The sequence below is a fragment of the Typopeltis vanoorti genome, chromosome 3 (genome assembly GCF_054136105.1).
Source record: "Typopeltis vanoorti isolate ZY-2024b chromosome 3, IOZ_Tvanoo_1.0, whole genome shotgun sequence".
NCBI classification, from domain to species: domain Eukaryota; kingdom Metazoa; phylum Arthropoda; class Arachnida; order Uropygi; family Thelyphonidae; genus Typopeltis; species Typopeltis vanoorti.
This window is the reverse complement of record NC_143551.1, coordinates 12,063,453-12,085,925: the sequence shown is the minus strand read 5'-3', so window position 1 is coordinate 12,085,925 and position 22,473 is coordinate 12,063,453. Positions and strand designations below refer to the sequence as shown.

Sequence of the window (22,473 nt, the reverse complement as noted above, 5' to 3'; positions counted from 1 at the left end):
TGAAAACGATATATACCAGTGCTATACTACTACCACTGATATCTTATGCTGCACCTGCCTGGATACATACACTACAATCAAAGATAAACCGACAAAAACTAAACAGAGTTCAACGCCTTATAGCCTCACGCATAATCAAAGGATACAGGACAACATCTTTCGAGGCAGCTTGCGTTATTGCAGCTCTAACACCGATCTGCCTGAAAATACAAGAATTATCTCTTATATATGAAGTCACTTCCGGAAGATATATCGAAAGTTATAACATCGATCCAAATTGCTACGAACGTCCGCTTCACTACAGTAAGTGGCCTCACCCAGCAAAGAAAACAAATATTAAGGAGAAGGAAAGCTCTGAAAGTGACGAATTCCAAATATACACTGACGGAAGCAAAACCGAAAGGAAAGTCGCTGTTCGTTCACTGCATACAATAGACAGTCCATAATACAAGAACGCTGTTCTAGACTGCATCACCTCTGTTCCAACAACCAAGCAGAACAACTTGCTATAATTCAGTCACTCACATATCTCCAGGAATTAGAACTCAATACCTCTCAGCAAAAGACAGCAACAATCTACAGCGATAGTAGAAGCACTATAGACGGCATAAAAAAATCAGAACAACCATATTGCATTGATAGAACAGACAAGAAGTCTGGTTCGAAATCTCATTCTAGAGGGACGGGAAATCAAGTTTTGCTGGGTGAAAGCGCATACTCGAATTGCAGGAAACGAGAAACAGTGGATAAAGAAATAGCTAGAAACGAACGGTTAGAAACAGGTTACCAGAAAGTCTCGAAATCTGCTATAAAAACACTTGCAGAAGAGAAAAGCCTAGACATGTGGGAAGAAGAATAGAAGACATCAAAAAACGGATCAACAACAAAAGAATTCTTGCCAAGCATCAGAAGCAGACTCTGGTTGAAAAGACACGCCATTTCCCCAGGTTTAACCACACTACTAACGGGATATAGAAAACTAAGACACTACTCCCATATTCCATATCCTGGAATCGCCATCATGCACTTGTAGTCTACACCTTCAACAGACTGTTGACCACATACTCTACAATCGAAAAGAAAATACTTTTCTTATCGAAAAGTATTACATAGAATTAATGAAATTTGCTAATAAAATCAACTTCCAGTCCTTGTGAACTAACATAAATACTGATATTATGCGAATTATACTGTATAGTGTTAATATATGTATATATAAAAATATAAAGGTAAATATGAAAATTGATACAAAATATAAACAGAAATGTTAATCAGTACTTGTAAGCTACATGTAATATAGGCATTGTAATGCAATGAAGCATGTAGGAATAAATTACCTCCTGGTAGTGTTGCTATTGGGAGGAAAACGCAAAACACACACACACACACACACACACACACACACACACACACACACACACACACACACACACACACACACACACACACACACACACACACACACACACACACACACACACACACACACACACACACACACACACACACACACAGCTACAATAATAAAATACATACTGAATGCTCATTAGGAGGGTTTTCAACCAGTAATAAGAGATTGTGGAGGAACGGGGGAACCCAATACGAATAAAATAAAAATTTAAAAAAAAATTGTCACAGGATTTTTTAAAAGTATAATACTCTCTATGGTTATCTAATTTTTTAATTTCTTTTGCAGCATGTGGATTAAGGATAACAAGCGCAACGCATAACGAGTTCATTTAATGAAATGAAATGTTATTATTTATAATACTTTGAGGTATGCGTTTGGGTTTCCATTATGGAAAGAAAGAAATCACATTAATATAATACCAGCAAAGGTTGGTCTATTGATAGAGCCTCTGCTACTAATGACTCACATAAAAAGTTAAGCAAGTTTGAGCGCGGTTAGTAGTTGGAAAGCTTTTAGTTGTTCGATGCTGTTGCCACACTCTCCCTCGATGAGTCTTTGGACTCCCTAGAGGTGTCAAATAACAATAGAAGATTAAAAATACAGAAAAAAATAAAATTTGCATCGGCCGGGAATCGAACCCGGGCCGCCCGCGTGGCAGGCGAGCATTCTACCACTGAACCACCGATGCATATGTAAGTATTTGTTTGTCTTATCTTTATAACAATGAACATTCCTCCTAATTGACTTTTATTTGAAATGTTGACATTAAGTACATTTTAAAAACATTATACATTGCGAGAAATAATGAAATCTCTAAATATATAAGCAATTATTTCATAGCAAGTTCATCTGTATCATAGTTAACAGAGAGCACTGTTACAAAACTCCTTTGTCTTAAGTTTGTTTCTGAGTGTAAAATTTGAACGCAGAGAATAATTGTAATTATGTTTAGTACTTAAAAAGGTAATGTTTATTTGATAGCTCTGAACGTTATTTCAGCCAATAAGAAACACAACAGGCTTCGAATATACTATGTTTTTTATGTCACTATTAAGCGGAAGTAAGGGTATCCGGGGGGGGGGGGAATGAACAAACCAAATATTCCTTTGAGTACCCTATTGAAATAGGGTGGTTCATAAGGATATCATTTAAAATATTAAAAATTAACATGGGTAGCAGACAGTAGTATAATAACGATGAACAGTTCGATTGTAATTATTTTCATGGTGTTGATTTAGCACTTGTAAGGTCATTACTGTATTGAGTATGTATATTAAATTTCGTAGTAGCAAAATTTCGTAAAGTTAATCGAAGATCAGATTTTGTTATTCTGCAACATTTGTTGGAATAATTGTGCATTTGTGAGTTCAAGGTGTGTTTATCTTCGGATATATAGAATATGGTAAATCTAAGCATCGTTATCCAAATCACCAGCTTCACGTCCATCCCCATTTACTCCAATTTAATTAATATAGTTTTGTGTGGAATCATGTTGAATGGCGTTGCACAGTTCATTATCTCTGAGTAGCCATTTCCTTGATCCAAGTCAATTGTCACTTATATATATTTATATATATATATATATATATATATATGGGAATAAATTTTTAACTTGGGTATATTGTATATTAGGATAACCAAGCAATTTTATATAAAATAACTTTTATATAAAATAATTTAATTTAAAATAACCAAGCATATAAAATTGCTTGGTTATCCTAATATATATATATATATATATATATATAAGTAAGCAAATTACTAAGGCATGACTTACTTAATCTTCACAAAACAATGTTGCCCATTATAAATATCATATTTCTGTCTAGCCTCGATCTGCCTTTTAACAACTTATTTAAGTCTCTATAGCACAGTTGGAAGAACAATAGGCCATTGCACTCTTTGATTAGAAAAGACCTGAGTTTGATTCTTGTATTGATGAGTGAAATCTTTATATGGGCTTTTTCAATTGAAGGTGTGTTAGCTGATCTCATACAGCAGTACGAAGGTTTTCCTCCTGAAAACTGGTTTTTCATCACACATACAGGGAAATTGACTATGAGAACACATGCAATTTCCAAGGAGCAACAGGTGACATTGTATGTAGCTGGAGAATTATGTAGAAGCGATGGTGAATTGTGTATAGTGGAGTAGAGTACCCTCTCATTGTGAGTTCTTGGAGGTTCACATAATAATGATTCAGTACCTTAACCACCACTCCTGAGATACTAATTGACCAGTAATTTGCAACTTTTATCTTGGAGTGTCCTTTATGCAGGGGAATTATTTTGCCCTGTTTCCATTCCCTTACCTTCCCAGAACTGAGGCTCAAATCAAGCAACTCTGTCAAAAGAGGTACCAGTTTCCTTTTCCTTCCACATTCTCCTGATACTCTGTCTGATATGCCATCTGTTCCCCCAGCTGTGTTCAGATTAAGGTTCTGCCATATCATGAGCACTTTTTATTTATCTACCTCTGTTCTCCTATCAAGCCTTGTACTGGAATATCTCCATCTGGATGTTGGACACTTGCAGAATGATCACTCAGTAATTCAACTGTTTTGTTTGTTTCTTCCATTTCTCTACCACTAGCACTCGTTAAAGTCTTCCTTTCATTGTCATCATTCTTACTTTTACTTGCCACATAGTGAAAGAATGTTTTGGGATTTCTTCTGGCCTCATCAGCTAGCTTCCTCTCATCATTAGCTTTGGCCTTCCTTGCCATGAAGGTCACCCTTCTTGCTGTGCCTTGTGCTGCTCATTGGCTTGCTGATCATCTATTTCTTTGTATTCTCCATGCAACATTTTTCCTACCAGTAAATGATGCTATTAATCTATCTAATCTCATCCTCCTTGATTTATCTGCCTGACACTGAATGTAGCAGAGTAGAGTGCTTTCTTCTTTGATTCTTCATTTTTCAAACATGTATTAATATTAAGAATTCAATTTTTTCCAACTGATGTGCCATTCTAGGCCTGCTAAACAGATCACTTCAAAAGATTGAAGTGATCTGTTTACTCAGAATTTCTGTACGATTCAATAAAGTGCAAAATTAAGACATTCAGAGTTATTAGTATGGACTTGAGATTTGATTGTTTCAATCATAGCCAGCTGAATATAGCTACATGAAGAGTTAGGATGGGATGCACTGTATAGTAAATGGAAAAGAGTTTGTTGATGACATTCTTTTAGGCAACTCAGCAGAAAACCTTCAAGAAATGATTAATGAATTGAATGCATAGAGTAAAAAAGAAAGTACTAAATTTAAATAAAGACAAAATAATATATAATAAATTTATAACAAAAACCTCAATATAGATGGAAAAACTAGGACATCGACATAGTCTTTCTCTGTTCACTTTGGACAGAAGATTACTATAGAGGTAGAATGTAAGGAAGAAGTTATATGAAGTCTCCAGTTTGGGCAGGCCTTGAAAACACAGCCAGGAACTCAAAGGGGCCATCTCAGTTGGCCTTTAAGGAAAAATATTTGAAACTGTATAATTCTGATTATGCATATAGAAGCAAAACAAGGCCTTTGACCAAAAAATTGAGAGATTCGACTACTCAGAGAAAAATGGAGAAATCACTGCTTGGTATTACCATTTAAGATAGAAAGAAGAATAAGAGTTCACACCAAGGTGAGAGATAACAGCTATTAACAGATTCAGTTGGCAATGGACAGGTCATTTCAAAGAAATAATACTTGAAAATGGACAAAGATGATATCTGGGCACTCCACTGATGGAAAGAATAGAAGAGATGTTAGGTGGATTAAATTAAAGAGTGGCTGGAGTTTCATGGCAGAGGAGAACTTACGATTGGGTAAAGTGTAGAAATGTATTTGGTAGGCTTTTTCCAGCAGCAGACTGAGAATGGCTGATGGAGAAGAGAGAAGCATCTGTTTGTGCTTGTAGCTATACAAAAACACTGTTTTTGTACATATACTATTGTAACACCACATGTAATCGCTGTTATCATTGTTATTATTATCCTTACAGAATTCCTCCATGGCATCAAAAGACTCATTCTGGAAGGGTTCACTTTAAATGTTACAATACTGATTCTACCATATCAGAAACTCATTTACGTCCTTTGGCAGCACAACATTCCAATCATTCACATGCTTCATGCACAAATATTCTCCTCACATCTTTACTTAATTTTGCCAACTACAAAGCAAAAAGAATGGGTAAAAATTGTCAGGATTTTTAACTATTCTTTTTGCTTTGTAGCTCAGTCAGAACAGTGATATATGTGCTTTTTCGTTGAAAAGAACCTGGGTGTGAATCTTGATGCTGAATCTTGAATTTGAGTTTGGTTTTAATCTTGATGCTGACCTAAGGAACTCTGTGTTTACTAGTCTCGCTCTCTCTTTTAAATTCAATTCCCACCCATTAGTACTGTAAATGATATAAGGATTTTTTAATCATTATTTTTTATTTTAATTTATTTAATTTTCGTATATTTTACATATTCTAGAAACCTTACTGAGATCAAACATAGCATTTTATCCAAGCCACTTCAGGTGTCCTGCATGTATATTTCATGTAGTATTATCATTGTATCCTGTATATAATCAGAAATTTGATGATGACTTTTAGCCTCCAGTAAGTCATCATCATCATCACCACCACCACCTTCCAACTAATCCATGCCTACAGTAAGAATAGCACTTACAGTCTGTTGGTTGGAGAGCAGATACATTATCACTCTGCCAACTAGGCTGGCTTCATATGGAAAGTTTTTCTCTCAGATAAGTCAAGTTGTCATTCTGCAAACAGACAAACCAACCTGAACATAAATTGAAGGGGGCACAATATTTTCATGTACAGTAGATTTGCAACAAGGAACCAGAGAGTAGTTTTTCAATATCAGATCCACACACAAAAGGTTGCAAAACGTATGACATCATTGTCAAGTGTGGGCACAAATTATCCCACACTGTGCAATCTATAGGACTTCTCAACTTGTTCTTGGACTGTATATAAGTGTAGGGGAAATAAATGCCTCCATAGCACAATTGGAAGAACTACGGTACATTGCACTTCGATTGGAATAGGCCTAAGTTCGATTCTCGTTGTGACGGAAGGAATCTTTATGTGGACTTTTTCAATCGAGGGTAAGTTAGCCAATCTCATACTGAGGTAGCAGGGTTTTTTCTCCTGGAAACTTGGGTTTTTCATCCCGCATACAGACAAATCAGCCCTTCAGAATACACGCAATTTACAGACAAAAAATACTAGTTGTGGTGGTGGGTGGTAGATGGCGTTGATGGAGATGATTGGTAGTAGAGGTTCGGTGCAGTGGTGGAGACAGATGTATAGTAGGTGTCCATACAGAGGTAGCAGGGTTTTTTCTCCCGGAAACTTGGGTTTTTCATCCCGCATACAGACAAATCAGCCCTTCAGAATACACGTAATTTACAGACAAAAAATACTAGTTGTGGTGTTGGGTGGTAGATGGCGTTGATGGAGATGATTGGTAGTAGAGGTTCGGTGCAGTGGTGGAGACAGATGTATAGTAGGTGTCCTCCTGCCATGAGTATTCGGATTCCTTGGAGGTATATATATATATATTCCATGAATAATAATAATAAAAATAATGTAAATATTGTGATCCTGAACAAATGGACACTGATTCAATGATAGCATAATTAGGATAAATACCCCCCCCCCCACCCACACACCACCACCAATCACCCTTATTTAATACCTTTAAACAAACCAGCCAGCAACTGTATGAGTTATATAAAAGCAAACACTAATTATAATTTATACTGATTTATAAATTATAAAGCCATATAAATCATAATGATAAATAACCCCATCATTATATAATGTATATATGAATATTTTGTTTGAATATTTGTATTTTTGTGTTAATATTTGTTTTTTGAAAGTAATATAATAAAAAAAGCTTAACATATTGTTGTAATATACTTGAGGGATTTCCAGTTTTAAGCTTCATTTTTATTGCACTGTTGCATTGTTTTATTACACATATCGAGTCATCAATTTATTCTGCAGTTGGTCTCTTTCCATAGAACTCTTGGAATTTCCAAAATGCTTTAACTACCCAATTTGCCATGGTGGACAAAATATATCAACCATCTTAAACTTTGTAGCCTAGTTATTTCAGTGGTATCACAGTGGTATTTCAATTTCATTGGTACACTTCACATCTGCATTTTGTATGATGATAAATATGTTATGACCACTAGGATGGTTAAAGGACATTTGAATGATGTCTTTTTAGCACAATGATTTACCAAAACGCTTTGTTGTCGTGCTGTTTTATTTTTGACGGTATATATATATATATATAAGAACATAGAATTATAAGTAAATAATTCTTTATTGGCTTATTGCTGATATCATCTTCAGATGTTATGATATTTTTATGAAGATGATATCAGCAATATACTTATTGCTGATATCATCTTCAGATGGAGATGATATCATCTCCAGCATCTTCAGAGCACAAAAACACAGTTTGTCACAATATGCGATACTACAACAATATGGTGTAATCAACGAACTAGTTTAACAAAATTGTAGCAGCAACACAAAGACTAAAGTCTTAATTAGGTGCCCTCTATATGAAAAAAAAATAAAATAAAATAATTGCAGCTATTACACAAAGACTAAAGTCATAAAAAACAGAGAGAAAAAGCCAAAAGTATTAGTTATGTCTTAAGATGACTGTCTCCCAGATCTTAGGCAAATTTATACAGCCATATTTGCTGAGATTTGGAGTATGTTTCAGGGCTTCTGTTGCTTCTAAGAACAATCTCTCCGCCTTGTAAGCGTTTCTGTGCAGTACTTTTGTTTTCTTCCAGTTGATGATGATGTGTGCAGGGGTATCCAAAGCATGGTCTGCTAGACCCGACTTGCCATAGTGATAATGCTGGATGTATCTTTTATGTTCACAGTTCTTTCTGTTTGACCGTAGTAAGCTTCATCACACGAGCAGGGTATTTTGTAGACTCCTTGATGTTATCATCATCATTATCATTATCATTATTATTCAGGCCTCCAAGGAGTCAAAAGACTCATCGAGGGAGGTCCTTTCTAAGACATAAAGTCTGTCAAGACTCATCGAGGGGAAGTCCCCCCCCTGAGAAACACAAAGTTTATCATACCACTCCTTAAACCCACTGACCGTTCTCACTCCCACCACTCCATCAGGCAATGCATTCCACGGCTCAACCACCCTCCACACAAAGAAACCACTCCTTACCCTCTTGCTCACAGTTTCCTTTCGTAACTTCCAGGGATGGCCTCTTGTCATCACTCCTTCCCGCTGATCAACCAAGCGAAAGAACTCCCCAGTGTCAACCCTGTAACCACCTCTCAACAGTTTAAAAGTCTCAATCATATCACCTCTCCTTCTTCTATCCACCAAACTCTGCAGTCCACATTCTCTCAGCCGATCCTCATAACTATCCTTGTACAGTCCTGAAACCATCTTTGTCATCCGTCTTTGTATCCTTTCCACGGTTAATTTATCCCCTTCAAATCCTGGGGACCAAATCTGAGAACAATAGTCCAAGTGTGGTCTGATCAGAGACTTATACAACGGAATGATAACCCTCTTATCTCTGCAGGTCAGTGTCCTTCTCATAATAGCAGCAATCCTCTGTGTTACCTTCACCACCTTTGCAATATGTCCCCTAAACTTCAGGTTTCTATCAATCATCAACCCCAGATCTCTTGTCTCCCCTACTTCCTCCAGTATAACTCCTCCCATAGAGTATGCAGCATCCCATCGATGTTTCCCAAACCTCAAGACCTTACATTTTGCTGCATTAAACTGACACCCCCATTCATTTGCCCATCTATCTAGCTTATTTAAATCCTCTTGCAGGGCTACCACATCTGCACTATTACTAATAATCCTTCCAAGCTTCGCATCATCCGCAAACAACTGAATATCCCCCTGCAATCCACTGGCTATGTCATTGATATAAAGGTTAAACAATATAGGTCCTAGTACTGAGCCCTGTGGGACCCCACTTGTAACCCTCTGCCTCCTGGAAACTGCTCCACCATACACAACTCTCTGATACCTATCAGACAGCCAATCCTGAATCCAGTTGACCAATCTGACATCCAGACCCATGTGCTGCAACTTAAATATCAGCTTATCATGTGGCACCCTGTCAAATGCCTTCGCCAAGTCTAAGAAAATTGCAGTATATGCCTTTCCCTCATCTAATGCTCTTGTAACTTTATTATAAAAGGCTAGCATATTGCTAAAACAAGAGCGTCCTTTCACAAATCCATGTTGATTCTCACAGATAACATTACCCTCATCTGCCCAATGCTGTACACGGTCCCTCACTACTTTCTCCAAGATCTTAACAACTACTGATGACACACAGACTGGCCTATAATTAGACACTTCCAGTCTGTTACCACCCTTATGCAATGGCACTATCTTACCTTCCTTCCATTCCCTGGGCACCTTTGCCAAAGCCAGACTTTCATTGAAAAGCCACGTTAAAGGTATTGTCAATTCCCTAGCACATTCTCTCAAAACTCGTGGCGAAATACCATCCAGTCCCACAGCTTTACTGACATCCAGAGTACTCAGTATCTGAAACACACTCTCCTCCTGTACCTCCAGACCTCGTACCAGTCCTATCCCTCTAGCATTAAAACTGACTCCTCTAGGATGAAATACTCCAATAAAGTGTTCATTGAACAATTCCACTATGTCCTCTGCATCAGTCACTCTATTCCCATTTTTATCCCACAATATCATTCTTCCACAGTCATTTCTCCTCCTACTGGCCACATAGCTAAAAAATTCCCTAGGATTTTCTTTGGATCTTAGGGCCAATCTCCTCTCATATTCCAGTTTCGCTTTCCTTACCACACGAGTCACTCTTCTGGCCTGTGTCTTATATTCCTCATGCATCTCTTCACCTGTCTCCTTATATCTCTTCCATAGCCTCTTTTTCGCATGCAATTCCTGTTTAATATTGTTTGTCATCCACTTTACTCCAAATTGCGCCCTCTTCTTCACTCGTGGTATACAACTTACCATTGCTGATAACAAATATTCTTTCACAATTTCCCAGGCACTGGTGATATCCCGGCCTTCCAATTCCTCCCTCCATGAAACTTCCCGAAGTTGACGTCTAAGACTATTATAATCACCTGCCTTATAATTCCACATAAGTTCCCGTCTCTTTGATACCCCCATTGGGGTGGGGGGGGGGGGGGGTGGGGGGGGGGGGGGGTGGGGGGGGGGGGGGGTGGGGGGGGGGGGGGGTGGGGGGGGGGGGGGGTGGGGGGGGGGGGGGGTGGGGGGGGGGGGGGGTGGGGGGGGGGGGGGGTGGGGGGGGGGGGGGGTGGGGGGGGGGGGGGGTGGGGGGGGGGGGGGGTGGGGGGGGGGGGGGGTGGGGGGGGGGGGGGGTGGGGGGGGGGGGGGGTGGGGGGGGGGGGGGGTGGGGGGGGGGGGGGGTGGGGGGGGGGGGGGGTGGGGGGGGGGGGGGGTGGGGGGGGGGGGGGGTGGGGGGGGGGGGGGGTGGGGGGGGGGGGGGGTGGGGGGGGGGGGGGGTGGGGGGGGGGGGGGGTGGGGGGGGGGGGGGGTGGGGGGGGGGGGGGGTGGGGGGGGGGGGGGGTGGGGGGGGGGGGGGGTGGGGGGGGGGGGGGGTGGGGGGGGGGGGGGGTGGGGGGGGGGGGGGGTGGGGGGGGGGGGGGGAACACCACGGATCATTGAGTCACCATACATTATACCTCTTACCATTCCATCGCTCCTATTGTTTCCATTCTCTCCTCTTCTTTCATTCCCATACCTCTCTCTTCTACTGTTTCCATTCTCTCCTCTTCTAGCACTCCCATACATCTCTCTCATTCCCTCTCTCCTACTGTTTCCATTTTCTCCACTTCTAGCACTTCCATATCCCTCTCTCATTCTGTCTCTCCTACTACTGTTTCCATCCGCTCGTCTTCTAGCATTCCCATACCTCTCTCTCATTCCATCTCTCCTACCGTTTCCATTCTCTCCTCTTCTAGCACTTCCATATCTCTCTCTCATTCCGTCTCTCCTACTGTTTTCATCCTCTCGTCTGCTAGCATTCCCATACCTCTCTCTCATTCCTTCTCTTCTACTGTTTCCAATCTCTCCTCTTCTAGCACCCCCATACCTCTCACTCATACTCCTTAAATTCTCTCTCTCTCCTACTCTGATTCGCCTTGCATTCATCTCTTCCATTCTCCTAATCTTATCTTTCATACTTCTGCTCTCATTCACTAGACATTCCACCTCCTCTTTCAACTCATCTATCTCCCGCTGCAGGTCAGTCACTCTTAATCTAAATTCACTCTCCCAAACAAAACCATCTCCTAAACTTCCACAGTCACTCACACCTTCCACACTATCAACCATTATTTTCTCATTCTCTCCTATCATACTACTCGTCTTCCTACATTCATTCTCCGTTCCTGGAGCAACAAAGTCGGATATCGATATAAAAGTTCCTACAGTCGGCGACTAGATTTGAACTTAAGTCTGACTTCAAGCGACCAAATGCAGAGGACACAAGCGCCACTTCCACTGAGCTACACAGGCCTATCTATGTTATAAAGGAAGGATGCTGTCCTTGGGTGAACGGATGAGAGTTGCTAATTTGACACACTGTCTGAATACTGTGCATAGTTTGTGTTTATTAAGAATTCTAGATATCTTTTCGGATGTCCCTTTAATGTATGGGATGGTGACTGTTTTGTTGTAGTTCACTGTGGTGGATAGTGGGAGGGGTTTATTAGGAGCATTTAGTATTTTGTTTATCTTATGGGGATTATAACCATTGGCCAAGTAGGTGTGACATAAGTGAGCCAGTTCAGCAACAGGAGCATTGTCATTGGAATAGATTGCTCTTGCTCTGTGGGTTAGCGTTTTTAAAATACCATACTGTTGAGAAGGGTGATGGTGTGATTGTTTGTGTAAATATCTTCCTGTATATGTGGGTTTTCTAAAAACTGAAAATGATAAGGAATCATCCGGAAGATGTGTGATAAGTGTATCCGGGAAGGTCAGACAGTTATTAGCTTCCAGTTCCATTGTAAAGTGGATTTTTGGATGTTGGCTATTTAAATGCACTAAGAATGCTTCCAATATCCCTGGGCCATGTGGCCAAATAGCCAGCACATCATGTTGGCTATTTTTTCCATCTAGTTTTTCCAGGTGTTCTATGTAGAGAAGTTGGCTGGGGGGGGGGGAAGCCCCATAGCTGTCCCATCTAATTGTTTGTATATTTTCCCTTTCCATGTGAAATATATTGCATGTATTGTGAATTTAAATAGTTCAAATATATCAGGGGAAAAGTGTGACTTTAGGAGATTGAGGGTTTCAATTAGTGGTACATTTGTGAACAGCGAGGTGATATCAAAGCCCACCATTAAGTCTGAGCTTTTTAAGGTATAGTGTTCTAAAATGCTTTATAGGTGGGCAGAATTTTTGACAAAGGAGGGAGAATTGTTTGTGAGAGTAGCTAGTAGCTTGGCTAAATGCCCAGCCAATTTGTATGTGGGACTATTTATACTATCCACAATGGGGCGTAAGGGTGTACCTTGCTTGTGAATTTTTGGTACTCCATATATCCTAAGTGTTTTAACATGGAAGGGCTTGAGTTTGTTTACTGTTTCTTTCTTTGGGCCAGGAAGTGACTCTTTTTTCAGTAATTTCCGTGCCTTACTCTTTTGTGTGTTGGTGGGATTGCAATATATGGACCACCAAAAATTCACAAACAAGGTACACCCTTATGCCCCATTGTGGATAGTATAAATAGTCCCACATACAAACTGGCTGGACATTTAGCCAAGCTACTAGCTACTCTCACAAACAATTCTCCCTCCTTTGTCAAAAATTCTGCCCACCTAAAAAGCATTTTAGAACACTATACCTTAAAAAGCTCAGACTTAATGGTGAGCTTTGATATTATTATTATTATTATTATTATTATTATTATTATTATTATTATTACGGGCAACTCCAGGGAGTCATTAGACTCATCGAGGGAGGCCCCAAATCATTTTCATCACAACTATTCGACATTCATACAGTATCTATCATACCTCGCCTTAAACTCATTCACTGTCACAGCATCCACCACAGACTCAGGGAGCGCATTCCACTCATTCACTACTCTAAAAGTAAAGAACCCAGCTCTAACACCTTTACTAACCACAATTTTGCCCAGTTTCCATGGATGTCCCCTAGTCCTCCCACAACCAGCCCTGTTCTCAAAAATATCTTCTGAATTAATTTTATAGAAACCCTTCAGTAATTTGAATGTCTCAATCATATCTCCCCTCCTCCGCCTATCAACCAATTTTTGCAACCCACAAATCCTCAACCTGTTCTCATACGGTTCATTCCACAGACCTGCTATCATCTTGGTCACTCGCCTCTGGATCCTCTCCACCTCCTCCCCATCAAGAAGAAACCTAGGTGACCAAATCTGAGCACAGTAGTCGAGATGAGGTCTTATCAAGGCTCGATACAGAGGAACAATAACCTGCTTGTCTCTGCTTGTCAACGTATTCTTCAGCAACCAAGTGATTTGATGAGCTGATTTGGCCACTTTTGCAATGTGTCCCCTAAATTTCAATTCCTTATCCACCAACACTCCTAAATCTCGTGCCTCATCAATTTCCTGGAGCACGGTTCCACCAATGCAGTAAACTGCCTCCCATCTTTTCACCCCAAAATGCATAACCTTACATTTTGCCACATTAAATTGACATCCATTCTCCCTAGCCCAGACCTCCAATCTATCCAAATCATCCTGCAAAATTTTGATGTCATCTGCATTCACTATTGCCCTACCCAACTTCTCATCATCCGCAAACAAATGAACTGTTCCTCTCAGATCCTTTCCTATATCATTTATGAACAAATTAATATCACCTTGCTATTCACAAATGTACCACTAATTGAAACCCTTAATCTGCTAAAGTCGCACTTTCCTCCTGATATATTTGAACTATTTAAATTCACAATACATGCAGGATATTTCACATGGAAAGGGAAAATATACAAACAATTAGATGGGACAGCTATGGACTCCCCCCCCCTCGTAGCCAACTTCTACATAGAACACCTGGAAAAACTATTTGCTGGCTATTTGGCCACATGGCCCAGGGACATTGGAAACATTCTTAGCGTATTTAAATAGCCATCATCCAAAAATCCACTTTACAATGGAACTGGAAGCTAATAACTGTCTGCCCTTCCTGGATACACTTATCACACATCTTCCAGATGATTCCTTATCATTTTCAGTTTTTAGAAAACTCACACATACAGGGAGATATTTACACAATCACACCATCACCCTTCTCAACAGTATGGTATTTTAAAAACGCTAACCCACAGAGCAAGAGCAATCTGTTCCAATGACAATGCTCCTGTTGCTGAACTGGCTCACTTACGTCACACCTACTTGGCCAATGACTATAATCCCCATAAGATAAACAAAATACTAAATGCTCCTAATAAACCCCTCCCACTATCCACCACAGTGAACTACAACAAAACAGTCACCATCCCATACATTAAAGGGACATCCGAAAAGATATCTAGAATTCTTAATAAACACGAACTATGCACAGTATTCAGACAGTGTGTCAAATTAGCGACTCTCATCCCTTCACCCAAGGACAGCATCCTTGGGTGAACGGATGAGATCTAATCAGGTCTAGCAGACCATGCTTTGGATATCCCTGCACACATCATCAACTGGAAGAAAACAAAAGTACTGCACAGAAACTCTTACAAGTCAGAGAGATTGTTCTTAGAAGCAACAGAAGCCCTGAAACATACTTCAAATCTCAACAAATATCGCTGTATAAATTTTCCTAAGATCTGGGAGACAGTCATCTTAAGACATAATTAATACTGGCTTTTTCTCTCTGTTTTTTATGACTTTAGTCTTTGTGTAATAGCTGCAATTATTTTATTATTTTTTTTTTCATATAGAGGGCACCTAATTAAGACTTTAGTGTTTGTGTTGCTGCCACAATTTTGTTAAACTAGTTCGTTGATTACACCATGTTGTTGTAGTATTGCATATTGTGACAAACTGTGTTTTGTGCTCTGAAGATGCTGGTTATAACACTAGCAAAATATCAGCAATAAGTGGATAAATGATTATTTACTTATAATTATGTGTTCTGATATATACCGTCAAAAATAAAACAGCATGTATGATGAACACACAAGCCTTTCTACACATGCTTTGTTGTCGTTGGCACTAAAGTAAAGAGACTGATATATATTAGGAAATTGCTTCCTTCTTTATAACACCCTACTCTGAGTCTGAACAGTTCTTTCACACCTTTTAAACCTATAGCACTAAAAAGAGACAAAAGGAAGATTCTAAAAGCTGACTTTGCTTAGTTTTCTAATTATCTTAAAATATTCAACTTCAAAATTTTCAAATATTCAAAATTCAAAATATTCAACATTCTTGATGGGGAGGAGGTGGAGAGGATCCAGAGGCGAGTGACCAAGATGATAGCAGGTCTATGGAACGAACCTTATGAGAACAGGGTCTGCAACCCACCGAAATTGGGTTGCAGAAACTGGTTGATAGGCGGAAAAGGGGAGATATGATTGAGACTTTCAAATTGCTGAAGGGTTTCTATAGGATTAATTCAGAGGATATTTTTGAGATCAGGACTGGTGGTGGGAGAACTAGGGGACATCTATGGAAGCTGGACAAAAGTGTGGTTAGCAAGGGTGTTAGAGCTGGGTTCTTTACTTTCAGAATGGTAAATGAGTGGAATAAGCTGCCAGAGTCTGTTGTGGATGCTATGACAGTAAGCGAGTTCAAGGCAAGGTATGATAGATACTGTGAGAATGTCGAATATTTGTGTGGACATGATGTTTAGGGCCTCCCTCGATGAGTCTAAGGACTCCCTGGAGTCGCCCGTGATAATGATAATTCTTCAGTGCTGAGTCAGTTTCTTGACAGTCAGGTGAATTAACTTTCAGCAGTGTAAACAATCTAGTTTGGTAACCATTACACACAATTGAGTGGAATCACATCTAAAGTTACACTGGAATAGTAATTTATTTTTTCTGTTCTAAAGATTAGAACTGAAATAATCTAATATATTTATTTTTTTTTTGCATAATATGTACAACTGTATGTATATCCTCTCCCATGATGACTCCATGCACTTCATGGAGATGTCACCTAATAACAATAATAATTGTTAAAACGTTATTTTCTTGACCACGAAAACTATGGAAATGACTTCTATTTGGATTTATTGATCAAATATTTTTTAGAACAACTATGTTATACCAACTAGTTTCACCAACTGAGGCTGTTGGCATCTTTAGGGTGCATGACTGATATAAGGCACTTAAATCTAAAAACTGCTACAGACTATAAATCAACCGATTCCAATTATATTTGACAAAACATAACGCATACAATATATGCATAGCACGTGTGTATGATCTCACTTGTTGTTATTTAGGAACATTGTATAATTCACACTATAATTCAGTTCTTGTATGTTTAGAGATCTAATGAGGGTCTTCCAGATCTCTGGCAAGATAAATCCTTGGTTCCTGTTAATGTTTTGTACAGAACGGGCAACTGTTGTGGCTTCTTTAATAATTCGGGAGCAGAAATCCTCTTCCATATAAGGAATGGAGCTTTTATCCCACTGTGATATGGTTAGTTCTTGAGAAATGAAAGGATAAACTCGATTTTTCTTCTCTCTATTGTTATTAACATCTCCAATGTGCTCCCTTTGTCTAATCTAATCTAATATTAACTTTAAATTACATCGGCCAAACTTCAGGAAGTCTTGAGATTAAATTATACTATTAAATAATCTTTGTACGTGAGTTTTTTCCGTTATTAATTTTGTATCGATATGTCTACTCACGGTATACCTCTTTTAAAACTTAATAATCTTTGTCAGGGAATGTCTGATTTGACAAAAGCACACATTTCACCTTGAATGATGTAGTTGGAATAAATGAGGTGAAGTGTAGTTGTAGAAGATACTAGTTGGAGTTTGTAAGGAATAGCAGATCAGGTTTGAATGCCTGTAGGTGGTTGCATACATCATTACATTTGTTGATGAAATGGGTATGGAAGTGTTTTTTATTCATTAAATTTTGATATTATTATTATTTATTTATTTTTTTGTGGGAATGTTTAAGTGCAGGGTCACTAGCACTTATTTTGCTATCTTTAATGATTGAGTTAGTGCTGAAACTTTATAGTACATGTGCATGCAGCAGAGGTGAAGGATTGTGCATATAGCACTCACACAGGGAGTGCCCAGACTTCAGGCATGGCTGCAATAGTACTTCACACCCACTGCTATACTTGGACTCCCTTAAGATGTCTGAAGGAAGTCTGCTGCTATACTTGAATTCCCTTCGGATATCTCATGACAGAGTAAGCAGGGGCAGTATTGTTTTCAGGATATGCTTTGTGTTTAATATGTCTGTTTACTAGAGCATGCTAGATTATATAATGCCAAACAACAAAGCTTTAATTAAATCAGGTTATCCAAGTGAATATCCTAGAGTTTTTTCTAAAAGATATCAATATATATATATATATATGTAGTTTTCTTTTTTTATTTTATTACAGATTTAAGCTAACGTTTATCAAAATGGAAGAAAATTATGAAAGGGGATCAGTGAATTCAGTAATTACCATACTGAATTCTCAATTTGGCAGTGACATTTCTAAGATGAAAGATATTAGAAAACTTTATGAAACACTTTTATGCAAGAAACAGACATTACTAGAAAAGGTATACTATATTTTATTAAAATATATTTAAGTCAACCAGTAGTTTTTTTCCATTCTTTATGTTCTTTGGTTGCTATATATCTAGATGATCAGTGTTATAAATAAAAAAAAATAAAAAGCATTAAACCTTTTAAAGTGATGTGCATCAGATATTTTTATGAAGTGAATCACAAAAATATATTTATCATGATGAAACAGTTATTTTTGACCACAAGAACTATAGGAAAAATTGACTTCTATTTGGGTTTATAGGTCAGATTTATTCCAAACTTAATTTGAAATAAATCTGATCTATAAACCCAAATAGAAGTAAATCTTTCCTAAATATATTTATTGCTTTCAGTATTTCATTCTTGTTAAAAGGATATTCTCAAGAAAAGAATTTGAAGCAGTAAAACATTTAAAACTGACTTATATCACAAAGCATGCATTTACCACTTGAGTCTCAGTCATAGTTATTTGCATTATTTAAATTAAGGGGATATTAAATACCACATTGTTTTAAAACCGAATAAGAAACTCAAAGATTGGAATCAGAGATTCCAATCTTTGGTTTTCTTTGGGAGTGACCTCCCACCATAATGTAAAAACACATTTCCTAGGAAATGTGTTTTTACATTATGGAAAATACCAAGAATAGCGATCAGAACTTTACCACCTTTGCTGCGAGTTGCCCGAGTTTGTACTACGTACTAGGACTACTTGCATTAGCTCACGCTAGTAATCGGCGATACTTTTATAGTTTATTATACTATATTCGGCATGAAACTCTCTGATCCAATCTTTGAGTTTCTTATTCGGTTTTAAAACAATGTGGGATTTAATATCCCCTTAATTTAAATAATGTTTATATCGCCGAAATGAAGCCTATTGGCTCTTTATATTTAAGTAATAGTTATTTGCTTTTCCTTGTTTACATAGTTTGAGTCTCAGTCATAGCTATGTAAACAAGGAAATTCAAATAATGTCTATTAAAGAGTTCATGGGAAACAATTTGAATAATAACATGACCAATTTTTTTACAATGAAAAGGAGGACGAAAAAATTTAAGAAAAAAGTACAATGTAAATAAATGAAACATTTTATTAATTTAAACAAAAATACACTAATTATGCTTACATCCCTTTTAATTATTTAATTAAACGAGTATTTTTCCATTGAATGAATATTTTTTGTCAATATATCATTTTCTAACAATATATTTGAAATTTCGGAGCAAGAAATATCCTTCATATTGAATTTTACGGTAAGTGCTGCAGCTAGAGTATCAACATTCAATCTTGATTTCTCACATGTCCAAAAATCATTACCAATTGAAAAAACTCTTTCAACTGCTGCATTAGTTCCAGGGCAGCACAACGTAAATTCAACAAGAATAACTAAATTTTCATATGGAATGTGTTCATTTTTGAAATGGTTAAATATTTCCACCCATCTTTTATCAATTTCAACATGTTGATTTTCCCATTGTTCTAATTTATCAGAATTTAAATATACATTCAGTCTTCTAATTTCTTCAAACAGACAATTGTCATCGATTTTAATATCAGGCATTTCTTTTGATAAAAACTCCACACAATTTTCAATATCTGCCCAATTTATTTGCGATGAAGTCAAAAAACACCATTGAAAACTGTTATTTCCTGTGATATTTGTTTCAGACCATTCTTCGACATATTGGAAACATGCTTGGTAAAAATTCTGCACTTCTTGGGTAAACTTTTCCGTTATGCCCGAATTTAATTCCTCTAAGTTTGACAATTTTCTTTTTATTATTAAAGGAATAAATTTTTCTTCAAATCGTGATTTATATTGAAGGACAAAATCGTTCAAAATAAGACTAACTTCTGTAGCTGAAATATGTTCACCTTCAATTTTTTGAATCGTTTTGTGGAAAATAGATGCCTGATTATGTACAAAATACATTAATATCTCCGATAATTCATAATTGAAAAAAAGATTCCAGAATTTTTGGACATTTGTCTAAACTTAAAAAATATGAACGGAGAGGCTCAAATAATTGTAAAACGCGCTCTATAGCAGGTGTTAGAGCGAGCCATCTAACTTTTGAATATCCTAAAAGTTTTTTGTATTCAACATTTGCGTCTTCACAAAATTGTTTTAAAGTAGCCACACGAACAGTAAAATGACTAAAATACAAATAAATTGTCGTTATTATTATTTCTACATCAATTGGCATGGCACATGACTCTGTGTTGATTGCATTTGACAAAATATGTGCATTACAACCTATTTCTAGTAGATTTTCTTTTGGAGTAAATCTTGTAATTTTACATAGACATTATTCACTCCTTTGCGTCTTCGCCCACCAAAATTTGTGTTTGTATTATTAGCTGTTAGTGCAACAACTTTAGATTTCAAATTGTTTTCATTTATTACTCTGCATGGGTGGTTTGACAAAATTTCAGCAGTTTCGCCCTCAATGGATTCTAAATTTAAAATTTTTACTTGAATGCCCTTGGTAACATTATAATACCTTACTAGTATTGGATACAATTTGGTTTCATTATGATTTGATGCATCAAATAAAACCGTTACAAATGCTGCATTTTTCAAGTCTTCTGCAAGTATTTTATCACAGTAATTTTTAAATACTGATTTAATAATAGCCTCACATTTTGTCCTGGCACATGAAAATTTAGCATTGTGAAACTTTTTCAATAATTTAGTTGTACAATCCATACTACGAAAACTTTGATTGTGAATTATGGTATGAAATGCAAATGTTCCCTCCATTACAGCTAACTGTTTTTCATCTTCAGAATAATTAGAAGTTTTAAAAAAATAGGTTACTTTACTACTGGCAGCTGATGCATCTAATGATTGCTTATGTTTGTTGGTGTTCAAGTGTTTCGTTATAGCTGCTCTGCCTCCAACTGCAATACAAAATTCTCCTCTGCAAATATTGCAGAAAACAATGTTGTCTCTCTTTGATATGAGGAGTGGAAATTCCTTTTTCAATTGATCGTTGAAATGGCATTTCCTCTTTATTGATTTTTCCATCCCTTAAATGAAATTAAAAATTAAAAATAAAATATAGAGCCACACGAATGATGCAAACACATTATGAATAAATAAAATTAATAATTAAAACTAAAACTTTAATAACAAAAGTGATAAAACTTTACTAAATCTATATTTAAATTATTTTACACTTGTGTTGAAAACAGGGTTGTATAAAATTGAATTAATGAATTAATAAAACGTGAATTGTACTTACCTGAGTATAATATTCACTGAGAAAGAAATAATTTCGTATTTCCATTAGAAATAAACACGAAGTATAATATAGAGATAAAGTAAACAAAGTGAAGTGCGCAATGGTGCGAGACAAGGGCGAGACACATGAAGTTCTCCTATGCCCTGCGCATGCGTTTCATAATCGTGTCTTTCCGAACTGTACTGTCACATGACGCGTAACAGTTCGGCACGGCATCTCTGAATACAGAGATTAACAGATTAGTTTTAAAATATCGAAAAGGAGGACAGGTAGGAGGACACTTTTTGAGAAAGGACAGAACCTACAAAAGAAGGACTGTCCTCCCTAAAGGAGGACGATTGGTCACCTTATGAATAAGGACTATTAATGAACAGTTATGTTAAAAAAACACAAACAAACGCACGCACGCATGCGTGCACACACACACACACACACACACACACACACACACACACACACACACACACACACACACACACACACTAAAAAACTTGTGAATAATTAATCCTGATTACTTTTCCAGAACTTGGATATATTAGAATAAAATCAGAATGGTTATTATTATTATTTTTTATTATACAGGTATCTCTGTGGATTCAGAAGACTCATTGCAGGAGATCCATTATTCACACAATACCTATCATACCTCTCCTTAAACTCATTCACTGATGAAGCACTCGCAACCACCTTTGGCAACCCATTCTACCTATGCACCACTCTCCAAGCAAAACATCTAGTCTCAGCACTCTTGCTAACCCTTCTCTTACACAATTTCCACTTGTGAAACCTTTGTTTCAACCTCTCTCCTTTCATGTACTGAAAAAAAGTCTTCAGTGTCAATCCTATAAAACTCCTTTAATAACTTATATTTTTCTATCATGTTTTCTGTTTGTCACCTATCAGCTTGTTTCTGAATCCCATAGACTGTCAATCTATTCTCATAGGGAGCATTCCATAGACCTTCCACAATCTGTCACTTGCCTGTGGATCTACTTTGGGTGTCCAAATCTCTGC

The 22,473-nt window shown here is 37.6% G+C and overlaps 1 protein-coding gene and 1 non-coding gene across 9 annotated transcripts in view; one reads left to right on the top strand and one right to left on the bottom strand.

The window, feature by feature from the left end:
* Nucleotides 1-1,948: 1,948 nt before the first annotated feature.
* The window catches only part of Rint1 (RAD50 interactor 1), a 221,506-nt gene continuing 200,981 nt past the window's right edge, over nt 1,949-22,473 (top strand). Inside the window, exons 1-2 of one of the 8 annotated variants that reach the window (XM_090390551.1) lie at nt 1,949-2,103; nt 18,054-18,219. In XM_090390551.1, the coding sequence (XP_090246677.1) occupies nt 2,096-2,103; nt 18,054-18,219 (174 nt within the window). In that variant the 5' untranslated portion in view covers nt 1,949-2,095. Of the gene's footprint in view, nt 2,104-2,247; nt 2,375-2,491; nt 2,784-6,931; nt 6,975-18,053; nt 18,220-22,473 lie in introns of those variants that run through there. The other 7 variants (XM_090390554.1, XM_090390556.1, XM_090390557.1 and 4 more) reach the window with 7 other exon arrangements.
* TRNAG-GCC (transfer RNA glycine (anticodon GCC)) lies at nt 2,029-2,099 on the bottom strand. Its single transcript has one exon. It is a non-coding gene; the product is annotated as a tRNA-Gly (tRNA).